This window comes from Ictalurus furcatus, chromosome 11, assembly GCF_023375685.1.
Source record: "Ictalurus furcatus strain D&B chromosome 11, Billie_1.0, whole genome shotgun sequence".
In the NCBI taxonomy this organism is placed as follows: domain Eukaryota; kingdom Metazoa; phylum Chordata; class Actinopteri; order Siluriformes; family Ictaluridae; genus Ictalurus; species Ictalurus furcatus.
This window is the reverse complement of record NC_071265.1, coordinates 14,275,545-14,302,775: the sequence shown is the minus strand read 5'-3', so window position 1 is coordinate 14,302,775 and position 27,231 is coordinate 14,275,545. Positions and strand designations below refer to the sequence as shown.

General features: G+C 38.3%; 1 protein-coding gene across 4 annotated transcripts in view; it reads left to right on the top strand.

The window, feature by feature from the left end:
* The window catches only part of LOC128614500 (contactin-4), a 171,483-nt gene that overhangs the window by 84,330 nt on the left and 59,922 nt on the right, over positions 1–27,231 (top strand). For 2 of the 4 annotated variants that reach the window (XM_053635834.1, XM_053635835.1), the window contains 6 exons: positions 14,013–14,160; positions 16,080–16,206; positions 17,016–17,191; positions 18,628–18,723; positions 24,401–24,604; positions 25,247–25,349. In XM_053635834.1, the coding sequence (XP_053491809.1) occupies positions 14,094–14,160; positions 16,080–16,206; positions 17,016–17,191; positions 18,628–18,723; positions 24,401–24,604; positions 25,247–25,349 (773 nt within the window). In that variant the 5' untranslated portion in view covers positions 14,013–14,093. Of the gene's footprint in view, positions 1–14,012; positions 14,161–14,589; positions 16,207–17,015; positions 17,192–18,627; positions 18,724–24,400; positions 24,605–25,246; positions 25,350–27,231 lie in introns of those variants that run through there. The other 2 variants (XM_053635833.1, XM_053635837.1) reach the window with 1 other exon arrangement.

Sequence of the window (27,231 nt, the reverse complement as noted above, 5' to 3'; positions counted from 1 at the left end):
CACTGGCAAGTTGGCACCACATTTGATGCATATTATCATTCCATATCAGACTGGAAACAGATGCACTAAAGCCTCTGTTTTTTGTATTCAGAATTTTGGATGACAATGATGACAATTCATGTAAATAACACAGTACCATACAGTAAAAAAAGTACAATTTCAGTGGAATGACGTGTAGCACAGTACAATAAATACATATGTTAGTATAGATAATTGTTTTTAATTTTTGTGCGATAAACTGCATTTCTAGTCATCCTGTTCAGATCATACATGTACAGTAAGTTTTGTTTCAACTTTGGTGGGAACATCTTTCTGGTGCCTCCTAATGTTTTTTTAATCCTAGTTTTCTCCCAATTTGTTCATCTGCCAATTCTCACCCATTAGATAGTTCACTGCTATCACACAACAGCTACCAGCTGGAGAGGGTGAAAGCTAGCATGTGCTTCCTCCAAGACACAGGAAGCTAGCCACCAGCTTTTTGAACTGCTGCTCATGCTTCATTACAGGGCAACATAACAGACTTAGAGGACAGCACTAACTACCCTATTCAGCAGTCATGAGCTCACAGATGCTCACAACTAGCTAGAGTTTCTCTGATTAACAGAAGAGGGAGTAATGCCATCTCTTCCACCCAGACAGCACAGCTAATTTTCTCTCTTGGATTGCAGCCATGATTACACTCTTATAGATTACAGATTGATATTGGGTACAGAACATTTGGCCCTTATTCAAAATCAGAAACATTTAAAATGTCATGCAGTTATGCTGTATACTCACTCTCCACTATAATAGTAAAAGACTCACTGAAACTGGAGCAGATGATTTTTTTTTCTTCTAATCTTCAGCTGTCCCGTTTTGATGAGCCTGTGCTCATGATAGCCTCAGATTCCTATTCTTGACTGACAGGAGTGGCACCTGATGTGGTCTTCTGCTGTTGTAGCTCATCCACCTCAAGGTTCGAAGTTTTGTGCATGTCGAGTTGCTTTTCTGCTTACCAGAGTTATAAAGAATGATTATATGAGCTACTGTATCATTGCTGGCAGCTCAAACTAATTTGGCCAATTTCCTCTGACCTCTCTTATCAACAAGGCGTTTTCACCCACAGAACTGTCACATACGCAGTGTTTTTTTTTTTTTTTTTGAATTTTTGTATAATTGGCTGTGGATAGTATTCTGTTTCTATGGCTATATGAATGAGTTTTATTGAAATGCCTGGACACACACAACATTTTGTAAAATTACATATTGTATATAATGAACTTGCAAAAGATGCAGAGGTGTTCTGTGTTAAAATCAGTTTGCATATTAAGTTACCAAGCATTAATTATTCTAATTTTTTTTTGCATTTACAAAATATTTTATAAATATATCTTCTTGCACGTTTTACTCACTCCTCCAGGGTTGGGGGTTCGACTTCTGCCTCCGCCCTGCAAATGCCTCAGCCCTGCGTTTGCATGTTCTCCTTGTTCCTCGGGGTTTCCTTTGGGTTCTCTGACTTCCTCCCTCAGTCCAAAGACATGTTGTAGGCTAACTGGCATTACCAAATTGTCCGTAGTGTGTGAATGTGTGTGTATATTAAACTGAGCCAGAGATCATCATAAACGTACATTGATTTCAATTTCAATTTTTTCAATTTTATTTTATTTGTATAGCGCTTTTTACAATAGACATTGTCTCAAAGCAGCTTTACAGAAATATCAACATGGTATACAGATATTAAAGGTGCGAATTTATCCCAACTGAGCAAGTACTGAGTGGCGACGGTGGCAAGGAAAAACTCCCTAAGATGTTTTAAGAGGAAGAAACCTTGAGAGGAACCCGACTCAGAAGGGAACCCATCCTCATCTGGGTAACAACAGATAGTGTGAAAAAGTTCATTATGGATTTATATGAAGTCTGTATGGCGTTAGGAGCAGCCGTAGTCCCAGCAGTCTGGAATTAGAGAAGATTTGAGCTCCATCCAGAGGCAGAAAGGATCTGCCATTGATAACATGGAAACATGGGTACATTGCCATGGAAACACTCAACACACACCAAAATTTTTTCAGCACGCATTAGCCACCATGTAAGGTGGTCTCATGATCATATTATCAGTAATGCTGTATATATGTATGTTAGCTATGTTAGAAAAGATACAGTAAAAATGGCACCCAGTAAATGGATGATATACTGTTTTGAATACGGGATTTCTCCTATTCATTCTTGTAAGTGTGTTTTATTTATGGTAATATACTGTATCTAAAAGTCTAAGTAATTATTGGTACATTTAAAAAAAAAAAAAAGTATTGCATGGTCTTATTATTATGCATTTGACATTACTAGTCATGATGTATGTGTTGGATTGTTAAATAAGTGTACAGTGTTTGGTGGGACATACAGTGGGGGAATAAGTATTGGATGTGTCAGCATTCTTTTCAGTAAATATATTTCCAATGAATTCACATGGAATTTTCACCAGACATCAGTATTAACTCAAGAAATCTGGAAATATAAAGAATTCACAACATTAAAGTCCATAAATAAAGTTATGTGTAATAAACTGGAATGACACAGGAACAAAGTATTGGGCATGAAATGTATCTAATACTTTGTGGAGAAGCCTTTGTTTCTAAAGACAGCTTCAAGACGCTTCCTGTATGAAGAAATTAATCGGCCGCGGTATTCAGGTGTGATTTTGGACCATTCTTCTAAACATATTGTCTTTAAGGGTGTTTTCACATATAGTTTGTTTTAAAAGAACCAAACCCAGTTCACTTAAGTGAACCAGAAAGGGAACCAGCCGAAAGTGAGCTCAGTCCTTTTGGTGTTCAAAATATTGTGGACTCAAAAGAGAACCCGGTTCTTTTTTTGGTCCTCTTCAGCAGTGAATTTTCATGTGAATACCCTCATTGGAAATGTATTTACTGAAAAATCTGTTGACTCGTCCAATACTTATTCCTCCCACTGTATTTTAAATCTGGCATTTTTGGGTTTGTTTTATTAAACAATGGGGGTCTTTTGTAATGCAGAATTGGCAGCCTCTTCCTAACAGACACAGCAGCTTCCAAAAAGCTACTTTTAGTTAATGATTATAGAGCAAATGTGTTATTTGTTAAAAACATTAACCATTAACCAAATTTAGCTACAGGTGACCGTTTAAGCAAAAAGTGTGGTGCTTTGCAGGTAGTTAAGCATTGTGTAGCTCTGAAATTCAGTCCATGGATATTTTACAAATGTATTCATTTATTGAACATATTCACGCTGGACCTTTCTGAACACTCACTGAAGATTCTTAATACTTTCCATTGGTAGGACTGCTTTGTAATAATAATTGAAATCATGATTAATTGTCTCATTAAGCCAATTTAGGACTACTGTAGGATTTGTTTTGGTACTCTATTGCATTTTAGCATGCAGAAAACAGTTTTCTTTACCATTAGGGAATTATAAACCTAAAAACTGCTTTGTAGTCAGACTAATCAAATGAACCACACCAAAATTTCAGTCAGTTATGAGTAATTAATTCAGAAAGTCCAACAGCAAATAAAAATACAATAATTTTACAGGTCTAACTGGTAGCTATCTAGCCTATTGCAGTGTTTAGCTGAGATACACATACAAACTAAAAGAATGCCAATATGCAAGTCAAATGCAGGTTAATGTTGCAATGGGTTTAAGAAGTATACAGTTGGGCTCTCTTTATGAACTGAAATGCAATTTCTTTCCCTATCAGAAAACCCATTAGTGTGTCTGGTTAACAGTGTTATTTCAGGGACGTAAAGAAATCCTGTCCATTGCAGTATCTCGATCACACTCAGAGAAGTTGTGAACAAGTTTTACTACTGACACTAACAATTTGGAGGCAGCAAATGCAGCATATTCTTTATTAAATGAAACACAAACAAAACAAACAAAGTCACAGCAAGATGCATTAACTGAGCAAATTGAAAACAATGTACCAAAACAAGAAAATGACTTGCCACATAAGACGTCACAAAAACAACAGTCTGTCAAAACAACAGATGCTAAGCAACTAATGGGAGATAACACAGAACTTATGTAGATGGATTAATCAAGAGAGAAACTGAAAACAGGAAATAAGTGAGATAAATAAAGAAGTAGTTAAAAAATATGTGGGAGGGTCCCCTCTGACCGCTTGGTAGTGAACTGTCCATGTTGGATGGGACAGACACATCTCTCTGGATATACACATTAATAATGAAAATGAAGATGAATACAATTTCTTTACAGTGATGCATACAATCATAACTGATGTTAGATTATTATGCTTTACTGGATAGTTGAAATAACAACTCTTTTAAAAAAGCTTCTTCAGTGCACAGCTGCCAGAATGCTTTAGGATACTGGATCATATTGACATTGGTTCTTTTTATATTTTCATTACACTGGCTATCTATTAAAATTTGCATGAATATTAAAATACTTCTATTAAGTATTATCTACTGCACATGTTTTTAACAGTACCTGGAGTTTAAAATTTGTGAGAACTCCATAAGCAGTATCAAATTATAAACTAAAGTGAACTGTAGCAAAGTCAACTGTAAGAGTAATGCAAGCTTATGCAAAATTTTGGAATTCTTACCATTTTTTTTGTGACATCATTTTGTCACACAGAACAGAAATTAGTAATTTTTCCCAACCATGCGAAGTACATTCACAGTAATGCCAAAAGTCATTTTAGACACACGGGCATTAAGTTGCCATTTCAGTTTTACAAAGTTGCCATTTCAGTTTTGACATATTTTGCCTGAGGCCAAAGAATGGTTCATAAGAATTAGAGCTATATGCTTTAAGATGTGTAGAAATAACCCCTCTGTGTTGCATTTCTTGAGGGTTAAGGGTCCAAAAGCTCAAATGCCCAAATATTATAGTTTTAATTTTAAGAACTTGAGCCCACAAAATTCACTATGGCGTAACTGTAATCCTGTAGTTCTCATTTGTATCAGTATAGTGTGCTTCCTGTGCAACGAATTCTGCCAGTGGATGATCGACCTTTTGTGATTTTATATATATATATATATATATATATATATATATATATATATATATATATATATATATATGTTATGAAAGGTTTTATTAATATTAAATGTAAATGTTTTAAGGGTCCCTCAAACCATGTCAAACTCAACAGCTGTGTGCCAAACACTGCCTGCTATCTTGGCTCTACAGGGCCATCACAGTCTCCTGACTTGAAACCCCTAGAAAATCTCTGGTGGGATTTGAAGAAGGCGGTTGCAGCACACAAACCCAAGAATATTACTGAACTGGAGGCCATTGCTCATGAGGAATGGACTAACATTTTTCAGGAATGCTGCCAGAAGCTATGCATCTCGTTTGCAGCAGGTCATAACAGCAAAAGGGTGCTCTACTAAGTACTAAAGATGCTTGCCATGAAGGGGGTGAATAAATTTGAAACTGGAGAAATCATTATAAGTTGCATTTTCAGTTGAATTTGGGGAAACCACCTGAAGCATTCGTTGTGTTGAACTATTTCAGTTGCTTTTGTTTGATTGGTTCATTGCAAACACCTGAAAGTCTGTAAATTTTGACAGTAAACCTGATTTGCAATGGGGGTTGAATAATTTTGATTGTGACTGTACCATATACCATATTTCTCGACAAACAAAAGTATTATGCTTTCATAGTTTGAGCTGTTCTGTGCTGAAAACTATTGCATGCTGTGTACAGAGCTGCATACGTTTATGTACAGTATGTGCAGTCCTGTGCGAAAGTCAGAGGCCACTCTTTTCAATGAAATGGCCCTTTAGTATTTAATGCTAGCTATTTGGTGGCAAACAATAATTTTCTGTTAAATATATTTTCCCATCATTATTGTTCATTATTATTAATAATAGTTCATAAATCACACAACAATTTCAACAGCAAAAACAGTATAAAATCTGTAAATCTTTTGTTTTTAATATTGAACTTTAATATCAACCTGCATAAATAAGTACTGCATAGCTGTTCAACTGAGCATGGAATTAATGTACTGTATATAATTATCGTTAGTCACCAAACAATTAACAGTTCTAAATGACCATTTGATTGAACAGGAAACAGGAAATTTTGGACAAATGTCCTTCATCAGCTGTGAAAATACTTAGGAGGTGAAACCAATACAGTAGATATTCAAAATGGTTTATGATGTCTTTGACATTTTTTGTCCAGTCTGCAGGAAATGATTGGAGGTTCCTTAAAAATGAAAGCAATCTCAGTATCATCCCACAAGATTTTTCTTTCTTTTTAAAATTTTTAAGTATACTGTATACTGTAATTGTAGTATTCTGTAATTTCAGCCACTGTGTAACTAGTGGAATGATGAGTGAGCACCAAAGGAATTCTCTCTGACCAAATGGTGGATTATGTAGTGGTCAGCACATCTTTTCTCTGAATTCTGATATTATGAGCCATGGCATGATCTATGACTTTCTTATTGAATCCACGATTATAAAAAATAGTCACACCTTTTCTCATTTTTTGGAGGAAGTTATTCTTCAATCATTTGGAGAAACTTCATTCTCACTGCAAAGGTTTTTGTCACATTAGCTGAAAATAAGAAGTGGAATGTCTGTGGGGCTTGAGATAAGACGTGTTGTACTACAAGTAGTAATCAGGGTCTGTTGGTTTAGAATGAATGATGGAAAATCTTCTGTTTTCACTGACACGCAAAAGGTTATGCTCAAGCCAGGGAGTGCAATACTCCATGTATGCTCAAGGGCTTTGTGAAATATGGAGAATGCACATCAGAAGATCTCTAAGTGTGCAGGTAGCAATTTTTTAAAAAATCCATCAAAGTACCAATGGGAAAATAATCAAAGTACCTAAGGAATAGTGTCGGTCCCAGTGAAATGTTTTTAAGAATTTTTTTTGTTCAACCAAAAATCACCATAGTAAGGTTCTAATGAAGTGCCCATACAGTTTAACAGTTAAGCATGAACACAAGTTCTGATAACATTAATACAGTATCATTGGTTGAACCTTTTAGTCACACATCAAAAATATTTTAGACCTTTCAATCCATCTTCATTAGGTATGACTATATATAGACTTTGGATGTCCATCGAAAAAGTAGATGATTGTCATAGTTTGTCAATAGATTGTCAATTTTCTTAATTTTTTTGTTTGTTTGTTTTATAGGAAATGTGAAGAGTCCAATGTAGGTAACGTTTGGACAATAGGCAATAAAATGTCCTCCAGAAAATGGCATCCAATTTCTGTGGGACAAGCACAAGCAGAAACTATGGCACACGCTCACTTGCCAGTTTGCCACTAATGTAGTCCAGGTAGAATTTGGGTTTGACATGCCTACCCAAAATAGTCCACATTATTGACCAATACCCAGTACACATATTTATCAGGTGTGAAGTGTTTTTGTTTTGTTATGAGTGCTTAAATCTGAGAGAGAAAAAATGTGGAATATCTGGTGGTCCCCTAGGATCAGTTTGTCACAAATCATGTGACAATATCTAATGAAATAAAACAGATAAATGTAGTAATTCTCAAGCACTCTACCTAGAGGTCAGAAGAAGTTCCTCATTCCTACTGTTTCAGCATCCATTTCAACTGCATGCATGACTATATGTCTCATTTTTTGTGTTTCCTAAGGACATGAACCAAATATCCAGTTATTGACTTGATTGAGACTCATAGTGGCATGGTGGGTCAGAACGATAATAAAAAAGAAGCACAAGGTTAAAAAAGAACCCCAAATCAATAAAATTGGCTGAAATGACAAAGGGATTGAAGGTCAGCGCTTGTGGTCCCTCTGAGCAGATAATACCAAAACATAATCAGTCTCATCTGATTTAATCTGTTCCTCCTATCTGCGCTCGTTTTTCTCTCTCTCCTGGTCAGTTCTTTTCATTTTCTAGCCAGTGATTGCATGTTCCCCGAGAAGCTTAGTGAAAATGAAGATCAATTCACAGAGTGTTGATATAGTGAGGAGAGAACTTGGATGCTCAGGTCAAGAGAGAATGAAATCTTATTAGATAGAAGTTGATGTAAAACATTTTAAAAACAGCAGCTAATAGGGTCAGACCAAAATCATTTACAGTACAGACAAGCACCTACGGAAAATGAGACCATGCCGAATATCAGTATTTAGTTACATTACATGCTGTCTAACAAATGCTCACTCAGAAGACAGGTTAATGTAACCATTATTAACCATTAGTAATATATGATTGATTATCGTTTTGGGCAACAATATAAATTGGAAACGTATACACAGTATAATGTACCGTATATATAGATATGAGGTATTGGTTACTTTTTTAACTTGTTTGCTACCCAATTGGAATTGATCAATCGCTTACTTAACTAGATGATAATGGAAGAAACAAATGACATTACTATTGACAATGCACACACCTAGTAATATCTGCTACTGAGTAATCTTTGCAGTTCACATAATCATGTTGGCTGACATGCCACAGTTTACAGTTCATTGACGGGGCATGGCTAAGGGTCAGAGGATGTGTTGCCCATGGCTCAGTTACCAATAAATAATTTGGCAGGAGAAAAAGAAAACTTAAAATTCCTGGAAAAAAACAGTCCAGGATTTCAAAAAACAAGAAAACAGAAAGAGAAGGAAAACAATTCTGTTCAATTTGTTCATTAAGATCCCGCACATATGGAACTCTTTCCTACAGTACTAGAAAATGATTAAAGCTTGTTGCAAGGCTTTAGCAAATCAAGGGATAAGAAACATCTTGTCTTTTGTTATCTTAAATAGTTAGAGATATGGATGACACAGGGGAAGTGAAAGACTATTAGAGGAACAGGAGAAAATCAAGCCCTGCTGCAATCAACAAGATACTGTTGATTAACCTCTGTAAATTGGCACTGAGTCCTGCACAGACTCCTTACTAAAGATCAGTCCCAAACCAGTTAAATGCATTTAATTTGTAAGTGGGCACATTTACGTTTATGAGAAATGAAGCAAATGTGAAGCAAATATTCCCCCTAGAATAAAAGCATATGTCATGCCCTTGACACATCTACTTCAACAAATCCATTTACATTTATAGCCTTTGATTGCCACTTTTCCAAAATGAGACATAGATATAGAACTGAAGTAATGTTTTTTAGTTGAAAGAATCCAGAGCATTAAAAGTATTGAAAGAGAATTTGGATGAGTGAGTGTGACAGGCAAGTATGGTGAAGAAGTCATCATGGATTTCAAATCCTCTTGGAACATGATTCTTCTCATTTGGAAACAGACAAATACTTGTATACCTGTATACATAGATCCCTCATGAAATATTTTTGAGTTTGTGGAAATCTCTCAGATGATTTCAAATGCATTTATGTCACGCACCATGGCTGGCAACGGAAGCAGTTGCAGGTGACAGAGTCCAGGCAGATTAATCTAAAGGGTGAGACAAAGTTCGTAGTCGAGAAAACAGGCAGGGGTCAGGCGATCAGGCAAACAAACAAAACGAGGCGAGGCAGAAAACGAGGTCGGGTACGGAAACACGGGTCAAAATACACTAAGGCAAAACTCACTAGAACACAGGTTGGCAAAACGGCAGAGAGCAAGTCTACTGAACGTATTACTTCACAAAGTCTGTTTGTTTCCAAAGTCTCTTAAATGCTGTAATGAGAGTGTGTGTGTGATTGGAAGCAGCTGTGTGCGATTAGAACTCCATGGAAGGTGAGCTCATGTGTGTGTGGGAAGTGTAGTTCTCAGCGGCCATGTTTGTAGTCAGCTGTGTCTCCTGGGAAACTGAGTCTTGGCTTGGCTGTGATATGACAGATCCCCCCCCCAAAGGGCTCACTCCGGGAGTAGAGTCCTTTCTGGGTCTCCCTCAGGGTCGGGGTCCTGGATGTTCAGGGTGTGATGCGTGGAAGTCTGTACAAAGCTGCGGGTTCAGAATGTCCTGCGCCGGCACCCAGCACTATTCCTCTGGCCCGTATCCCTCCCAATCAACCAAATACTCCAGCTTACCCCTCTGCACCGCGAGTTTAGGATATCCTTGATGAGGTAGGCGGGCTGCCCTTCAATCTCAAGTGGGACAAGAGGGGTAAGCTGGAGTATTTGGTCGATTGGGAGGGATACGGGCCAGAGGCTACATCCATGGCTAGAGGTCCCGTGATAACAGGCTTGAGTCATGACACATGAAAGGAGGAAGCTATAAAAGGAGGCTGGTAGCCTACCACACATTGGAACGGTGTGAGCCTGGTGGCTGAGTGATGCAGCGAATTCTGTGTGTATTCGGCCCATGGGAGGAATCTGCTCCAGTCCTCAGGGCTTGAGGCACAGAATGTCCTAAGGAATCGGCCAATCTCCTGGATAACTCGCTCCACTTGTCCGTTCCCTTGTGGGTGGTAACCAGATGTGAGGTTGACAGTGATCCCCATCTTCTCCATGAAGCTGGACCATACCCTGGACATGAATTGGGGTCCCCGATCACTGACCATCTCCTCTGGGATACCGAAGTACCTGAACACGTGCTGAAAGAGTAATTTGTTGTCATGAAGGCGGTGGGGAGGGCGTGGAGTGGAATGAACCCTACGGACTTGGAAAATCGGTCCACCGCCACCAGAATGGTCGTGTTACCCTGGGATTCTGGTAAGTCTGTGGCAAACTCAATGGAGATGTGGGATCAGGGCCGTTCTGGTAAGCGTAGGGGCTTGAGATTGTCGGCCGGTAATGTCCGTGGGACCTTACACTGGGCGCACAATGAGTGGGTTCTTGGACCCGGGTCTGTATGACAGGGTGAATTGGAACCTTGCAAAGAATAGTGACCAGCAGGCTTGACGAGGTGATAAACGCTTGGCGGTCCGCAGGTACTCTAGGATTTTATGATCTGTGAATATGATGAAGGGGTGTGTTTTGCCCCCTCCAGCCAGTGCCGCCACTCCTCCAGGGCTAGCTTAACGGCCAAGAGTTCTCTATTGCCCACATCATAATTTCGCTCTGCTGGTGACAGTTTCCGGGAGAAGAAGGCCACCGGATGCAGCTTCGGCCTCTCTCCGAAACGTTGTGATAGGATGGCTCCTACACCAGTCTCGGACGCATCAACCTCCACCACGAACGGCTTGGACGGGTCTGGGTGTGTGATGATGGGGGCGGTTGTGAATGCCTTTTTCAGTTGCTCTAGTGCCGCTTGCGCAGCTGGATTCTGGGACAGGCGTCTTGGCTTTCCTCCCAGCAGGGATGTCAACGGGTGCTCTATGGAGCTAAAATTCCTGATGAACCGCCTGTAAAAGTTTGTAAACCCCAGGAATCTCTGTAGCCCCTTAACAGTTGATAGAGTAGGCCATTCTACCACAGCCTGCACTTTATCTTGGTCCATGGTGATCCCCTCAGGACTGATGATGTATCCCAGAAATGAGATGGTGTCCTTGTGGAATTCACATTTCTCGGCCTTTACGTAAAGCTGGTGCTTGAGTAGTCTGTGCAGTACCTGTCGTACATGGTGGACATGGTGGACATGTTCCTCCAGTGAACTGGAATAAATCAGGATGCCGTCGATGTAGGTGATAACGGTACGTCCCAGCATGACCCTTAGGATGTCATTTATTAGGCATTGAAATACTGAGGGGGTACTAGAGAGCCCATACGGCATTACCAGATACTCATAGTGGCCTGAGGTGGTATTGAACCCCATCTTCCACTCATCTCCCTCTCTGATCTGGACCAAGTTGTATGCGCTGCGGAGGTCCAGTTTTGTGAAGATGTTGGCAGCATGGAGTTGTTCGAGGGCAACTGGTACTAAAAGGAGAGGGTAGCGATTCTTGATACAACACTGATTAAGACCCCTGTAGTCAATGCCTGGCCTGAGCCCTCCTCCCTTCTTGTCCACAAAGAAAAATTGGAGGCAGGGGACCTAGAAGGTCTTATGTAACCCTGCTGCAGTGCCTCCTGAATGTACTCACTGAGCTCTCTGCTCAGTCTGTGACAATGTATACACCCTTCCTCGGGGTGGCGTAGTTCCTGGAAGCAGATCTATGGCACAGTCATAGGGCTGATGAGGTGGTAATCCACTAGCCCTGAGGTCCTGGTATTCCGGTGGAATGTGGACTGTAGCAGTTTTATCTGGGCTTTCGATGGAGGTGCTGTAAAGAAAACAGCATAAATAATAATGCTGCTTTCTTTACTTACATACAAACAAGAACAGCTCACACCTGAGGCTGACAACACGACCTCCCAAGCCTTATTCCCCCCTCACTACCACGGTGAGTCTGCCCCAGCCTCATGTCTGCTTCTCGGCTCCTCCAGGAACCAGCTATTTTATGGACAATGCCTGCCTCGGGACCTGGAGGACTGTGTGTACATTTTGCCCAGAGGGCCAGGACTGCCGGGGGTAGTGTTTTTTGGCTCCCTTGGGGGCGACTCTGTCACAGATTTCCCCTAGCCTGGTGTTCCCCTGATGTTGCAGGCTTCCTGCCCTCCTCGGTTCCTCACACCAGAATAAGAGAGGATGCACCGACTGTGTCCAGTAAGGGCTCTCTGTACTTACGTCCACCGCTCCAGCCAGTGGCGTAAGTCGGAGCAGCTGCTGGTCTGCTTTGGCGGCAACAGTAGAGGTGATGCCGTGTCAAAGCAGCGCATCTTTAATTGGATATTGGAAGCAATCTTTATCGCTTATGAGGCACGCGGTCTCGCTATGCCTCTGGGCATAAGGGCTCGTTCCACTAGGGCAGTCGCCTCTTCGAAGGCTTTGTCCAAAGGGGTATCCTTACAGGATGTGTGTGCTGCTGCAGGGTGGTCTACGCCACACACATTCGTTCGTTATTACAGCCTGGATATTCATTCCACCCCGGGCTCGAGTGTCTTGCAGTGACCAGAGGCTTGGGTCTTTTTGAACAGGCCGTACCCTCGGTATGACGGAGTGGATATTCTCGTTCCCATAATGTTATGCTAAATGCAACATCGAGTTCCCTTTGAAAGGGAACGTCTGGGTTACGCAAGTAAACCTGTTCCCTGAGAAGGGAACAAGACATTGCCTAGATTTGTCATACCAGGGCAGGCCTGTGAATTGCATCTTTGCTTCAGATAATAAAGGCTGACAGCATGGTTCACAGGTGCCATATTTACATCACGCGATGTGCTTGATTGCCACATCACCTGATCATGGCAGTCCTATAAATAGAGGCATGATTTTACACAAGCTTCAGATACCGGGCGCGCGTGTAAGGGCACTCCCATATTGTTATGCCAAACGCAACGTCTCGTTCCCTTCTCAGGGAACAGGGTTACATGCGTAACCCAGGCCTTTTCTGCCAGATCTGTACCAAGCCTTTGATCATTGTGTTTATCGTTCCATGGTTTTTTTATTCTGTTTTTGTCCTCACATTTTCGATTTTTGTTCTGCCCTGTTTATGGCTAACCATTTTTGACTACATTTTTGCCCTATTGATTTGGATTTGTCTGCCTACCTCTCCTTAATAAAAAGCTTAAACTGCACTTGCAGCCATCTCTATCTCCTTTACATGACAGATATACACAAAAACAGAATAAATCAGAATACTTTTTCACTGCACTGTACTTGAAATGGACTGGATTCCTTGGACAGATTTTGCTCATCACTCACAGAAAACACAGATTTGATCTAAGACATCACCTTTCATTATATCAACTTGTAATATTGTTTAAAGATACACATTGTACAGTTTGTAGGTTCCTTATCATGGCAGTACTGCTGTCCATATGCATAGAACTAATACTTTTAACACAATCCAAACAGTGCCAAACAGATGTGTATTTAGATGTTACAGCTACAAGCAAAGCAAGGTTTCTTTGCTCTCTCTCTCTCTTGCTCTGTCTCTGGAGACTATCATAGTAGTGTGTCGACACTAAATATCGGCTGCTGTGGATCAGCTGTGAGCCTGCGGGACTGGGATTCTGCCAGTGCTTATTTGGATGAATGAATTATTAATGCATTACTGATTTTCCTCAAGCTCCAGCTTTGCTGCTAGATTTTCCAACAGACTTTCAGTGTATGTAGTGCTGTACTTCATTGCAGCATCTCAGTTCTTCCTGTCTCTCTCTTTTGCAGATAACAGAAGCTGACGTGCACACCAGAACATCACTCAGGTATTTTGGACGGGCAATGAAACTAAAAGTGTGTCTTTGAATTATGAAGATGAGGATTTTATTATCATGGACAGCCCTAACCCTGCTGTCACTCAAATGCAACCTCGCAGGTACAGTATTTTTCCAGTAGCCTTTAATTCTACACTGATCTGCTTAATTCCCATTTCTGCACTTCACAAGAGGAGGTTTGTGCATTATTGCGTAGCGAGCACACTGCAATTAAGTTCCTTAAATTGCCTATATGGCTACTTCTTTCTTGATACATCTTCATGGACTACACAATCAAACCTTATTTTGAAGATTATTTTGAAGATCTTGAAGACTTTTCTGGAATTTCACACCATTCCCTAGAAATTATGAAACTCATTCAATGAAAAGTCTTCAAGATAAAACCACAAGTCAAGTGGCCTTGACCATCTATTACTAGGCACACAGACCTGAATGATTGAAAACCTTAACAGACTCTCTTAATCCACTCCTTCCTCTTCGAGGAAATGTGGCTCAAGAACTTCCTCCCTGCAGTGAAGACAACCGCCTTTCCCAGAATGATCGGCCCTGTTCTAAATGGATCATTAATTCCCTTCATTTAAAGGACATATAAAAGAAGCAAAGGAAAGGGAAAAAATGAATGAGGAGACATGAGGCCCTCACCCCAGGCAAACAGGCCATTCTATTAGCCTGACTATGTGGGAGGGAGCATTTCACTTTGTCCTTGTCAAGGTTAGGGACCTGTTAAAAAAAGAGATAGAGAGAGAGAATTTTCCTTTAGAGAACAAGCAGGTGATGCATCCCTAAAAAATGAAGAGGGGTATGAACAAAGAAAAAACATGCTGAGATTTAACTGTCATATTCTGAACTGTGACAAAGGCTTTGGTTGCAGATTGTGTTGAATTTACAAATGTGCATCAATTTGTAAATTGTATATTTCTGCACTCGGTGAATGTACATCATTTAAAAACTCACTCTCTATTTATCTATCTATCTATCTATCTACATTTACATTTATTCATTTAGCAGACGCTTTTATCCAAAGCGACTTACAAATGAGAAAATTCAAGCAAAGCGATATCAAGCAGAGAACAATACAAGTAGTGCTACCATACAAGATCCATTAATTGACTTCCAGAAGAAGCCAAGTGTGCAGAGAAGAGGTGTAAGTGCCAGAGTAAGTTTTTATTTTTTTTATTTTTTTTATTGATGATTTTTTAGGGGTTGGTTAGGTGTTCACGGAAGAGGTGGGTCTTTAGCTGTTTCTTGAAGATGTTCTGCGGTCCAGATTTAGGTTGAAAGTTCATTCCATCACTGAGGAACAGTTAGTTTGAAGGTTCTTGAAAGGGACCTTGAGTAACGCTGAGTAGGTATTACTCAACGTCGGTCGTTGATTGATCGCAGATCTATCTATCTATCTATCTGTCTGTCTGTCTGTCTGTCTATCAGCATTACAGTGGCAAATTACCACATCAGTGACCCTACAGATGAGTGTATTTTTATATTCTTATGAGTTTCTATTGAACAAGAGCATAGAGAAAGGAAAGGGGAGTTCATATACTTGAAGTAGTAAAGCATGCAATAATGACAAATCATATTAAATTGAACCAAGTAAGTAAAGTATATAAGATAGATGGATATATTTAAGAAAGGATAATGTCACAAGCCAAAAGAGAAAGATAGCAAGTTAGCTAGCTGCCTCACCTCAGTTCAACTGTTATTGAGACTTTGAAGGCAATGAACTTGCCTCTGGCATGTGTTTTGTGCGTAGGATAGATGGAATTATTTTGCGTTGGAGAGATCCAACAAATAACTGCTTTTATATATCTCTCATGGTCTGCTAATCTGAAGTGCTAGCTGAAGTGCTAGCTTGTAAATATACATAGCGTTACCCATTGCTCCCCTTTCCCGGAAGGGGAAAAAAAGGTGAAATTTCCACTTCATTATTTTTTTCTTCTTTGTGTATCAATAATGAAACATGATTTTTTATTTTTTTTTTTTCTGAATATGCCAACATGGACCTGGTGTTGCATTTTTGCAGAGAGAATTATTCAATATGGACCTGTTTTCACCCAAGAGCCTAGTGACAGTGTTTTTCCGCTGAGCACTGAAGACCCCAAGATATTCATCAACTGCAAAGCCAAAGGAAATCCGCTGCCCCATTACAGGTAATAAATGGCTCATACTGGCTCATATTTTTCAAAATTTTAGACAAAGAGTACTGGCCAAGGGTCAGGTCTTGGTGTTTATTTAAGGATATTAGGATGTAAAGGGCAAAACCATAATGTAAATGAATGATGTCTTAATTGAAATGAGCAATGTTCCTATATTTTATTTACTTTCAAAATTGCCTATTTTAAAATTTTACAATTATTATATGCTAACAGTGGCTTTTACATGAAACCTGATGTGCCTGGCATGTTTAGTTCTTTATACTGAACATGATTTTTCATGGTCACTTTGACTTAAGCGTTGACGGGAAATAAATATTTTAAACACACACACACACACACACACACACACACACACACACACACACAGACACACACACACATACACAAAAAGAATGATCCCTGTTGCATGTTACGTGCATGTAGAAGCAGGACACAAGTGCGTAAAAGCAGCATGTTATATATGCAGGTGTCAAATAACAGTTGGACAGCATTAAATGAGAAACATCCATAATCCTAAATGAGGACACAGGATCATCAAAACCAGGAAAGGCAAGACATATTACTAGAACTAAGAAACACAAAAACAAGCACAGTAAAACACAATAACATTGATAAGACTGCACAATGACAAAAAGACAGGGCATAAATAGACCAGCTAATCTAGGGCTAAACAGAGAACACGTCTGAAGTGAACATAGGGTTAAAAGTAGATTTACATAGCCAGTAAATTAAAATTAATGTTTGGCTTCACAATTGTTCAGTTGCTTTCAAAAATGCAAAACTGTATTTCCCTTCACCTGCAGGTGGAAATTCAACGGAAAAGATTTCGACACTTACACTGATTTGAACTACAGCCTAGTAGAGGGCAACCTCTTGATCAATAACCCACAGGCGATGAAAGACGGAGGATCTTACCAGTGTATTGCCACTAATGCCTTTGGAACCATCCTGAGCCGCAAGGCCAAAGTGGAGTTTGCCTGTGAGTAGAATTCACACATCAAATTCTGTCACTTATGCTGTGACAGAATTGAAACGTTTCCTCACAGAGCTCTTATTTTTTTTCACATGCATTTAGCATAATGTTAGTCAAATCCTAAGTAATACTAGAATCAGCTACCAAAGGTAATACAATAATTATGTGTATAAAATATAAGAACAATTAATTTTTCTATCTCTTACACTCTAGACATGTACCAGTATCAGATACAAGACATTTCATGATATTTAAAGCTCACTGTATCATTATCTGTGAAGGCATCATAATCTCTAGCCACCACATCTGGTGCTCATGTCTGATTACCATTACCATGTATGAGAATTTTGCCAGATTTCCATAAAAGAAAACTCGTTTACCAATACTTAATTTATTATGGATGTTTAAGGACAGTTGGTGAATGAATATTCATCTCATAAACTCTCATAAAATGTACTGCATGTTTGTAGAACACTTTCATGAATTCTTCCATCAGGTCTGACAGACAAACAAATCCAGGACAGACAAACAAATCCAGAATGTAAGACACAAATGGTGGTTGAGACAGGCAAGAGGTCAGACAATATTAGCACATTACTCTGAAACTATCCCTTTTTCCCCCTCAAGTGCATTAAATGCCTTATGGCACTTATTGTATATGATGTAGGTCTGAACATACAGGATGTGCCTATTTCTGACAACTACAAAAAAAGCACAGTCTCTCATTTGGATGATGCCTTCAACATACAATTGTGCTACTGGAAAAAAATATTTTGATTTCATGGAAGAAATATAGACAATGACATACTGAATCAGTGTATACTTATGGCAAAAGCAAATCTGTTGTCATTTGCAATTCCAAAACTAAACATTCTTGAGTGACATAGACATTCATCAGTGTTTGTACTTATTGGTAATATTTTTCTCTGGGTTATGTAAGAATGCATCTTTACATGCAGTATACACTATGAGTCTTTTGTGTTCATAACACCACCAATGTCATCAGCTTTAAAAGGAATTTCCTGCATCATGCCATCCTAAACCTGAGAAATATATCATTACTTGTGGATTATAACAAGCAAACTTGTATGAAACAGTTTATTCTGTATCTGGAAAATGAATTTTGGATCTAGATAATGTGTTAATCAACTGTAATAATTGTTGTTTCATTCTTGTAGAGAATTAGTTATAATAAATTCCATTGTGTATAGGATCTGACATTCAGACAATATATTTTCAAGCTTTCCAGTAGACAGCCGATTAAGTGCTTAACTAAAAGCTTTGTTTTTAATTGGCTTACTGATGCCTGCAGTGTTAGTGGTATTTCAGATATTCTCTGTGGATTAGAATGGTATTTTCTAAAGGTTCCTGTCCTGTGAGTGCTCTTTCAATGAGATGGTGCTTTGCACAATGAAAACTAATGGCATAACTGTTGTTTGCAGATCTTCAGAATTTCACTAGCAAGGCCAGAAATGCAGTCTCAGTAAGAGAAGGCCAGGCTGTTGTGCTTCTGTGTGGCCCACCACTCCATTTTGGAGGTAATGTGCTCCCAGCTTTGCTTTTAATATTATTTTATTTTTCAATATAAAGCAACCTTATCTATCTCTTCATCTTCAGCAACTTGGAGGTAAACGGTGGGATATCTGTGGGATGTCTATATTGAACTGTTTATTTTCAAAGCTGCCCAACTATAGTTCGGTCCAGCAGGTGGCACCAATGAGAAATGGGAATAGGAGGGTAACTTTAAATACACAAATGCCAGTTGAAAGTGCTTGTTTAAACATGTATTTTGAAAAGAAAAGCATTATTCCAAATTATAGTGAATCCTATGTCATACTCCTTTCTTGGAAGCTTATAAATTTAAAGACATATTTTGAATTTAGCTCTGTTTTTGTATATAACAGCAGCAGTTGTGTGTACTTGTAAGCAAGGACATCTTTCAATATATGAAATCTAAAAGAATAACAAGAACAATGAGAATGGATCAGTATTTATTTTTAATTAGTGGTTTGTTTTTGACTCACAATGACAATAAACTGACAACAGCACAATAAATATTATAAAATGGAATTTATTCAAAGATATTTGTTTATGATATGTAAAACAAATAACAAAAAACCAATAAGAATTACTATTTGAAAACAACAAAGGTGCATTACCCAGCACTGTGTAAAAATATGAATTCGTAAATTTCTACCAAGTATATCTTATTCTTAACTTATTGTATGACAAACTTTACAAAATAATAATTCCATAGTTAATATTTTTAAGTAAATTACTTTTTTTTTAAATCACATGTTCACAGACGCATAAATAGGAAAATTACTATAGAAAAAGGTTAAACTTCAAGAATCATGCATCAAGAACAAGACACATGAAAAATCTAGCAACACTGCACTGTGTCATAACTCACAGCAAATGTCCTCACCAGTGTGTGTAATGTGTTTTGACAAGTTAAGACCAGTTAAAAGCATGAAAACTTGCAAAAAGTCATGTGACAACAATTTCTCTCTCTGTCATGCATTAAGTACTTACAAGAGCTGGTTTCTAAACTGGCAACTTACAGGAAGAATATTTATTAGACTTTCACCACCTCACATTTGAAAACTTCTTTACCTCCAATACCCACACACACACACACGCACACACACACACACACACACACACACACACACACACACACACACCACTTCCTCATGGCATTTAGCTCAGTTTCTCCATACCTCCTTCTTTCTTAATGCCATGTGTGCCCTTGCGGTCATTTGGAAAGGTTATTATCTTTAGGCTTGGCCTTATATTGCTGGGTAATAAAGGCACTTGGCAGTCCTTGTGGAGCAACAAGCTTCTTTATCCCTCTTTGCAGCCACTGGTGTCTTCTGTGCTTATGTGCAGCTGATTAGCGGCCCGTCAAAGTTCACAGACACACACACATACACACATGCCATTGGTGCAATTTCACGCCATCGGCCCAGCATTCTGCCACTCGGTTGCATTTTCAAGAGGAGCGAATGGCCTGAAGCATAACGGCCCTCCCTCCTTTAGCCCACAATCCCTTTTTCCCTTTTACACTTCCGCTGTTGAGTGCTTTCATATAGATATATGCATTGGATAACCGGAACCATACTGTAGTTCTGCACTTGTGGATTTTGAGATATTCTGTACAGTTATTCCTTTTTTCCCTTTCAGCTTTATCTGTTTCACAATAAGACATCATGGTAATATTAATGCAAATAAATACATTTCTCTGTTTATTCCATGTCTGTGCTGGTGTGCGCTATGTTCAAAAGGTTTGTTACTCTGTATCCAAGATATGACATTTGTACCTTGTTTATGCAAATTTTAGATATTCAAATTATGACTATACCATCAAAATGAAAGCTCATCAGTCAAAATGATGGAATAAAGTCCACAAAACAATAATCTCTGTAAAACTCAGTATATAAATATGAACAGAACATCATCTTAGTTTATTTACATTCCTACCTGTTTTCACACACTCACCATCAGGATGAAATACAGGGGTTTTGTGTGTATTGCTTCCATAAATATTATTTACAGTGCTAATAACTGAGATGAAGATAAGATATATGAGGCATACTAAAATGTATTTTGTTGCTATAAAATCAAATGAGATAGCCTTGGTCAGTGGGTCATTAATTGCTATGTGGTGAACAGCACTTGAACATCTTCAATTATTGCCATTCTGTAACCATGAAAGGGAAATCACACCCCCATCAATTCCTCCAAAATGGGTTTAATTTGTCAAGTCTTTAGTCTAAGATCTAAAAATGGGTTTTCTTTTCATCTCCACAAAACAAAATGAGCTCTGACTTTTAGACATGCCATGCTTAGACAAGCTCTTATCGAGCTGCGTTTCAATCTCTCTAGCCTTCCCAGACCTTTAATAAGCACCCCTTAATTTGACACTGATGTTGGCAGATCCAGCTGCTCCACACTATGGTCTCTGTCTCATTAAGAAACAAAACACTGGAAAACCTCCAGAACCAAGGCCAGAAGCATTTCTAAATTGTTGCTTTATGAGTGAAAAGCATCCAAAAATACAGTGAAGTGGAGGGAGTTTTGTTTTCTTTACACTCACCATAAGTGCAGTTGCATATAAATTTGTACAAGTTAATAAATCAGCAAATCCTCAAAGAACATTGATACACATTACTAGTGAAACACACCTACTCATAGAAGGTTTTCTTAATTTTTGCTATTGCGACTATTTTAGAATTAAAATGAAAACATTAAACATAGTTTAAACTTATAAACCTATAATATATAAAATAACACACATAGAAATATTTACTGACCAAAATGCAAGTTATGGAATGCAAGTTCTGAGACTATCATGGGAACAGACTCAGCGAAAAAGAACAGGTGATTTTTTTTTTCCTTATCTTCAACTGTCCAGCTTCGATGAGTCTGTGCCCATGATAGGCTCAGATTCCTGTTCTTGGCGGACAGTAGTGGAATCCAATGTGGATGTCCACTTCTCAGTTGGCCCGCAACACTTCCAGTCTTTTTGAATATGTTAATAAGTTTGGCAAAAGTGTCGTGTGGGATGTGCATCACAACCTTGCGACTGCTTCCCGATCCAGCTATACATCATGGAACATTTCAATACATACTTATTTTGTCAAATGGCATTCTTAAAGGTTATCTGAAAATAAAATCTAATATAATCAAGTATCAAAAATTTTGGAAGACATTTTGCTAAAAAGTTTAAACCTACCTATGTATGGAAACTTTCCAGACATTCTGTAAATATACACTGTACATAATATAGAGCTATTTTCTATTTTAAATAGAAATACCTTAACAACAGGTGGCATGCGTTTTGCCCACTTCCCTAAAAGATCCCTATGGTTCGCTATGCTAAATTGGCTATGCTAAATTACCCCAAGGTGTGAATGAGTTTGTGAATGTGTGTGTGTGATCCCAGGATAGGCTCCATATCCATCACGAATCTGACCAGGATTAAGCGATTACTGAAGATAAATAACTTTTTCTTTTTGGAAAACAGATATGCTAGGGTACATCATACTGTACATCATTTTTAAATACATTTTTTAATCATTTATAAAAGTTGAAAATGCAAACAGACACCATGATATATTGAAACATAATGTGTTATACAGTTATTCTGTGAATTTTTTTATACCCTTCCTCAAGTTCTCTAGCATTTTTTTGTGATTGCTATACATGACAAATGTCATAGCACTTTCAGACCCATCACTACAGTATGATTAGATAGACTGAATATTAGATCTGTAGTAAATGTGGCAGATCTAGCCAGGCATTAATGTAAGCAATTGCCCATGCTATTTTGCTCAACACAGTTTTCTCATACTGTTCCACTTCAAGTGGCTTGTCATTAAGAGTCAGCACGAGTTATTGTAATGATACATGGAGCAATGTAAGCACACAAAATTGCTAGCAGATTTTTTTCAGCAAACCATATGTTCCACCAGTCCTTACTGTACTGTATATGTTCATAATTCTTTATCCATAAAATGGTTTCATGTTCCTAATTGAACTGCCACTGTCAAAAGCTTAAATATGTACATTACATATTTGTTTGCTGTTGCTAGTAAGGTTGTCAGACAGTGATGCTTGATCACTGATATGTGTCCAGTAGGTACTAACTTTACATTAGTGCATAGTAAAGGAAGCTGCATCATTCATTCATTTCAGTAACCCCTTTACCCTTGGTAGATCCAGAACACTGATTGGGACACTAGTCCATCATAGGACATTAAGGTGTACTGTATCTTTTACCCAAAATACTTTTTTAAAACTCTTTACATTAAGGTACTCTAAACTAACATTATTTACTGCATTACTTAGCAACATTAGCAAACTTAAGCATAAATAAACCATAAGTCATGTTAGCCAAGTAACACCTGTATTAATTCATGTTGAACAAATATACCTGTGTTAAATGTTTATTCCAATCAGATGTCATCATTTTATTTGAAAACGGGATTAAAATAATTTCACATAAATTAACATAAATTACAACATGTTTTTATAAGTTACTCAAAAAAAGTAATTCACTACAAATGACTAATTACTACTTTAAAATTGTAATCTGATTACCGATTACTGCATGTAAAAAGTAATCAAATTACTAATTACTTTAACATTACTTTCAAAACCTATCAAACCTACTCAAATACACTACAAAGTGAAATATTATCATACTACACACCATGTTTGGAGAGGAAATGGCACTGCACATCACCCTAAAATTACTATACCAACAGTGAAGTTTGGAAGTGGAAGCATCATGGTGTGGGGCTGTTTTTCATCGCATGGTACTGACAGACTACATATAGTTGATGGAATGATGAATGGAGCCTTTTACTGGGAGATTCTTCAGAAGAATCTGCTGCCATCCACCAGGCTGATGAAGATGAGACGTGGGTGGAGCTTCCAGCAGGACAATGATCCAAAGCATACAGCAAAGGAAACTCTCAATTGGTTTTAGAGAAAAAAAATCAAGGTGTTAGAATGGCCCAGTCAATCACCTGACTCGAATCCAACTGAACAAGATTTAAAGACAATATGTTTAGAAGAATGGGCCAAAATCACACCTAAATACTGTGGCAGATTAATTTCTTCATACAGGTATTCTCCACTACGTATTAGATCAATTTCAGTTAGCATGTTCAATACTTTTTTTCACTGACACCCTGTCCAGGGTGTACCCCGCCTTGTGCCCGATGCTCCCTGGGATAGGCTCCAGGTTCCCCGTGACCCTGAAAAGGAGTAAGCGGTAGAAGATGGATGGATGGATGGAATACTTTTTTTCCTGTCATTCTTCTTTATTACACATAACTTCATTTATGGACGATAATGTTTGGATTTCTTTATATGTGTGGATTTCTTGAGTAAATACCAAAGTCTGGTGAAAATTTCATGTGAATAGCCTCACTGGAAATATATGTTCTGAAAAAAAATGTTGACACGTTCAATACTTATTATTAAAATCTGGATATATATGAGACTTCTGATGGAATGGTTTTCCAATAGAAAGACTTACATCCAACACATATACAGTAGTGTGTCAAGAAATAAAAGTACAAAGTAAGTAATAGGCAATCCAACCAAAACACTTCGGATATGGTTGTTACTGCTATGTATATACTGTAATCCATATGCACTAATGATTTTATGTGACTACTTTCTTTTGCCTCTTGTTCCCAGAGGTTAGATATTCATGGATCTTCAATGGTAATCCCAGTGTCCTCATCCAGGATAATCGGCGCTTTGTGTCCCAGAGGACAGGGAACCTGTACATCGCCAAAATGGAGCCATCTGATGCGGGCAACTATACGTGTGTGGTAAAGAACTTGATGACCAATAGCACCGTGTACAGCTCGCCCACTCCTGTGGTGCTGCGCCAGGATGGTGAGTGACCTCAGTGTCAGAATCGGTGAATCAATCATCTAGTGTGTCAGAAAACAATGTATGCTGCAGCTCACACAGTGTTAGCTAGTGTCTGCCTTTTTTTAAATGAAGCAAAATGCAGAGAATTGTCTCCAATTGTAATAGTGAAGATGAAGTTATGAAATAAAGCATTATTTAAATAAAGCATTAACTTCAATTTAAAGATAGCGGTCATATATGTTTAGTGTCTGTGTGCTCTTTAACAGCCTTATCAGAATATGTTGGTTTATTTAGAGCTCACTTATAAATCACTACTTAGCTAGCAGGCTTTTAGTTGGTTACTAAATACTGTAGGCTAAAGCAATGCAAAATTAATTAATTTTCTTTACTGGTTATTCACTTCCTATATATACTGTTTCCGATCGCATTTTGTATGGTCATTACTTGTAAGAATTAATTAAAAAACAAAAATAACTTTTTTGTCAAACAGTTGTGTTTAGGATCCAGTCATAAATGCAAACTGTCTTGTCAGTCCTACTGTATACAAGTATGTATGGTACATATTCTATAAAATGAATTGGCCACATACATTTACAATTGATGTGGATTTTTAAAAATTAACAATTATTTTGAATCCATCGCTTTCTCCATCTTTTCTTCCAGATGTGATGGGTGAATACGAGCCTAAAATTGAAGTCCAGTTTGAAGAAATGCTGCATGTCGTCAGAGGATCGTCGGTTAGACTGGAGTGCTTCGCTCTAGGAAAGTAGGTCTCTGCTTGGATAGCATATGGACTCTTTCCTGCCTCTAGAGATTTCTGAAGCTAGCAAGGACTTTGCACACTTGGCACATAGTACATCTTTGAGCTTTATTTAAGGGAAAGATCTCAGGAAAATGCTGCCTCTTTTAATCTTAGCAAAATGCGGCCAGGACAAGAGAACAGGACATTCATCATTGCACAAACAGCTGCTAGGTATGATTCAGGGGTTTTGTGGGAGGTTAGGGACCTCTGATTATAGGTAATGTGGCATAGTATGTAGAGGCAGTGCAAGGCCTAACAAGCATTGAATAAGTCCATATTTTGCAGCATGGCTTTTTCAAGAGCTCATAGGTCAAAATAAAGAACATCTTTGACTTACTGTAATATTACAATACTGCAAGTATATACTTAAAGAAAGAGCATTGCTGGTTTACAAAGCTGTTCATTCACAGCAATACAATTAATTTATATGAGATTTTGCCAAATGTCTATAAGTTTTCAGGAATGTAATATCACGTTTTTTTTTTAAACTATGTACAAGCCTGCAATTTTTGTCACTTCCATCTCACTCACCTATGGGCATCACCTATATAGTATATACACTGTAGTTTGTACTAGATTTCTTAGTCACTAATTCTAATCTTCAGCTACTCATACACCTGTATATGAGGCACAAGAGGCAATACTGGACCATGTGCAGCTCTAATTTTTTAAAACACTGTTAATCACTGTATAGAGCTTTAGAAAGTCTTCTACTGGGTGTAATGGATTAAGAGTAGGCTTTTTATCATTTAATTTAGATAAACCCCATTACTCTCTAGCCAGTTAGTATCATATGTTTTGGACTTAGCCCTGTCTGCAAAAATACTGGAACTTGTGGACGGTGGGCAAGTCATAAGGACTTGCACGGGAAGATAGACGCTCCCGTCCTCCACGAGCCCCCCAGCTATGGGTAAATAGTAAAGACTGGACTCGGCAATCTACGCAGAAGAAGCACGTAACTGGCCAACGGGCATAAAGGCGATTCCCAGCAAAGCGTTGTGGAGTGCTTAAGAGCATAACGAGTCACAAAGGTTGGCAAGGTCATCCACTGCACTCAACTCCGTCTCCAGCCGTCTTGACCTTGTCTTGCTGTTGGTCCCAGTTGGTTTTGGGCAAGAGAGTGAGGTCGACGAAATGCGCAACTCTTCCTCACTTTAAACCAAGTCACCGCGCAAGTCATTTTGTCATCTACCTAGAGATAGACTGGAACTTATTATTAAGCAAGCTCTCTGATATATTGCAAGTGTCTGTTGACCAATCCACAATGTCTTTCCTATCACTTATCATTATTATTGCATTAAATGCAAATATGACCTGGTAGACCTTCTAATATGTATTGGATCAGAAATATGCAGTACTATACCTGGAAAAAATTGAGAATGAAATACACACTATATTTTGGCAGACTTTACTGGTAAGCAATAGACATTAAAATATCATTTTACAGTTTGAAATGTTTGAAAACAAACGTAAGGTATAAGTAGTGCTTCCTACTGATGACAAGTAATCACTGTTAACTAAACAGGAATTCTATAAAATTTGATTTTAAAAAAAGAAGTATTTCCATTCACTTTGTTTAATTGTAGTATTTAAAACAAGTGTAGATAAGCCAAATAAGATCAAATGAGGCTGCAGAAAAAGCAGTCAAAAAATACCTTAGACTTATTTCTGGAACAGGAGTGCAAAGATACAGTAGTACACTAGGATTATTGTTAACTTTGCTGGAAAATCCAGTTGGCCAGTGCAAATGTTGGGCCAGTGATTTAATTACAAGGCCAACAGTCTTTTAGCTACCTTTAGCTCTGTTATGTCAGTGTTGGGCTAATCGCAAAACTAGCAAACTGAT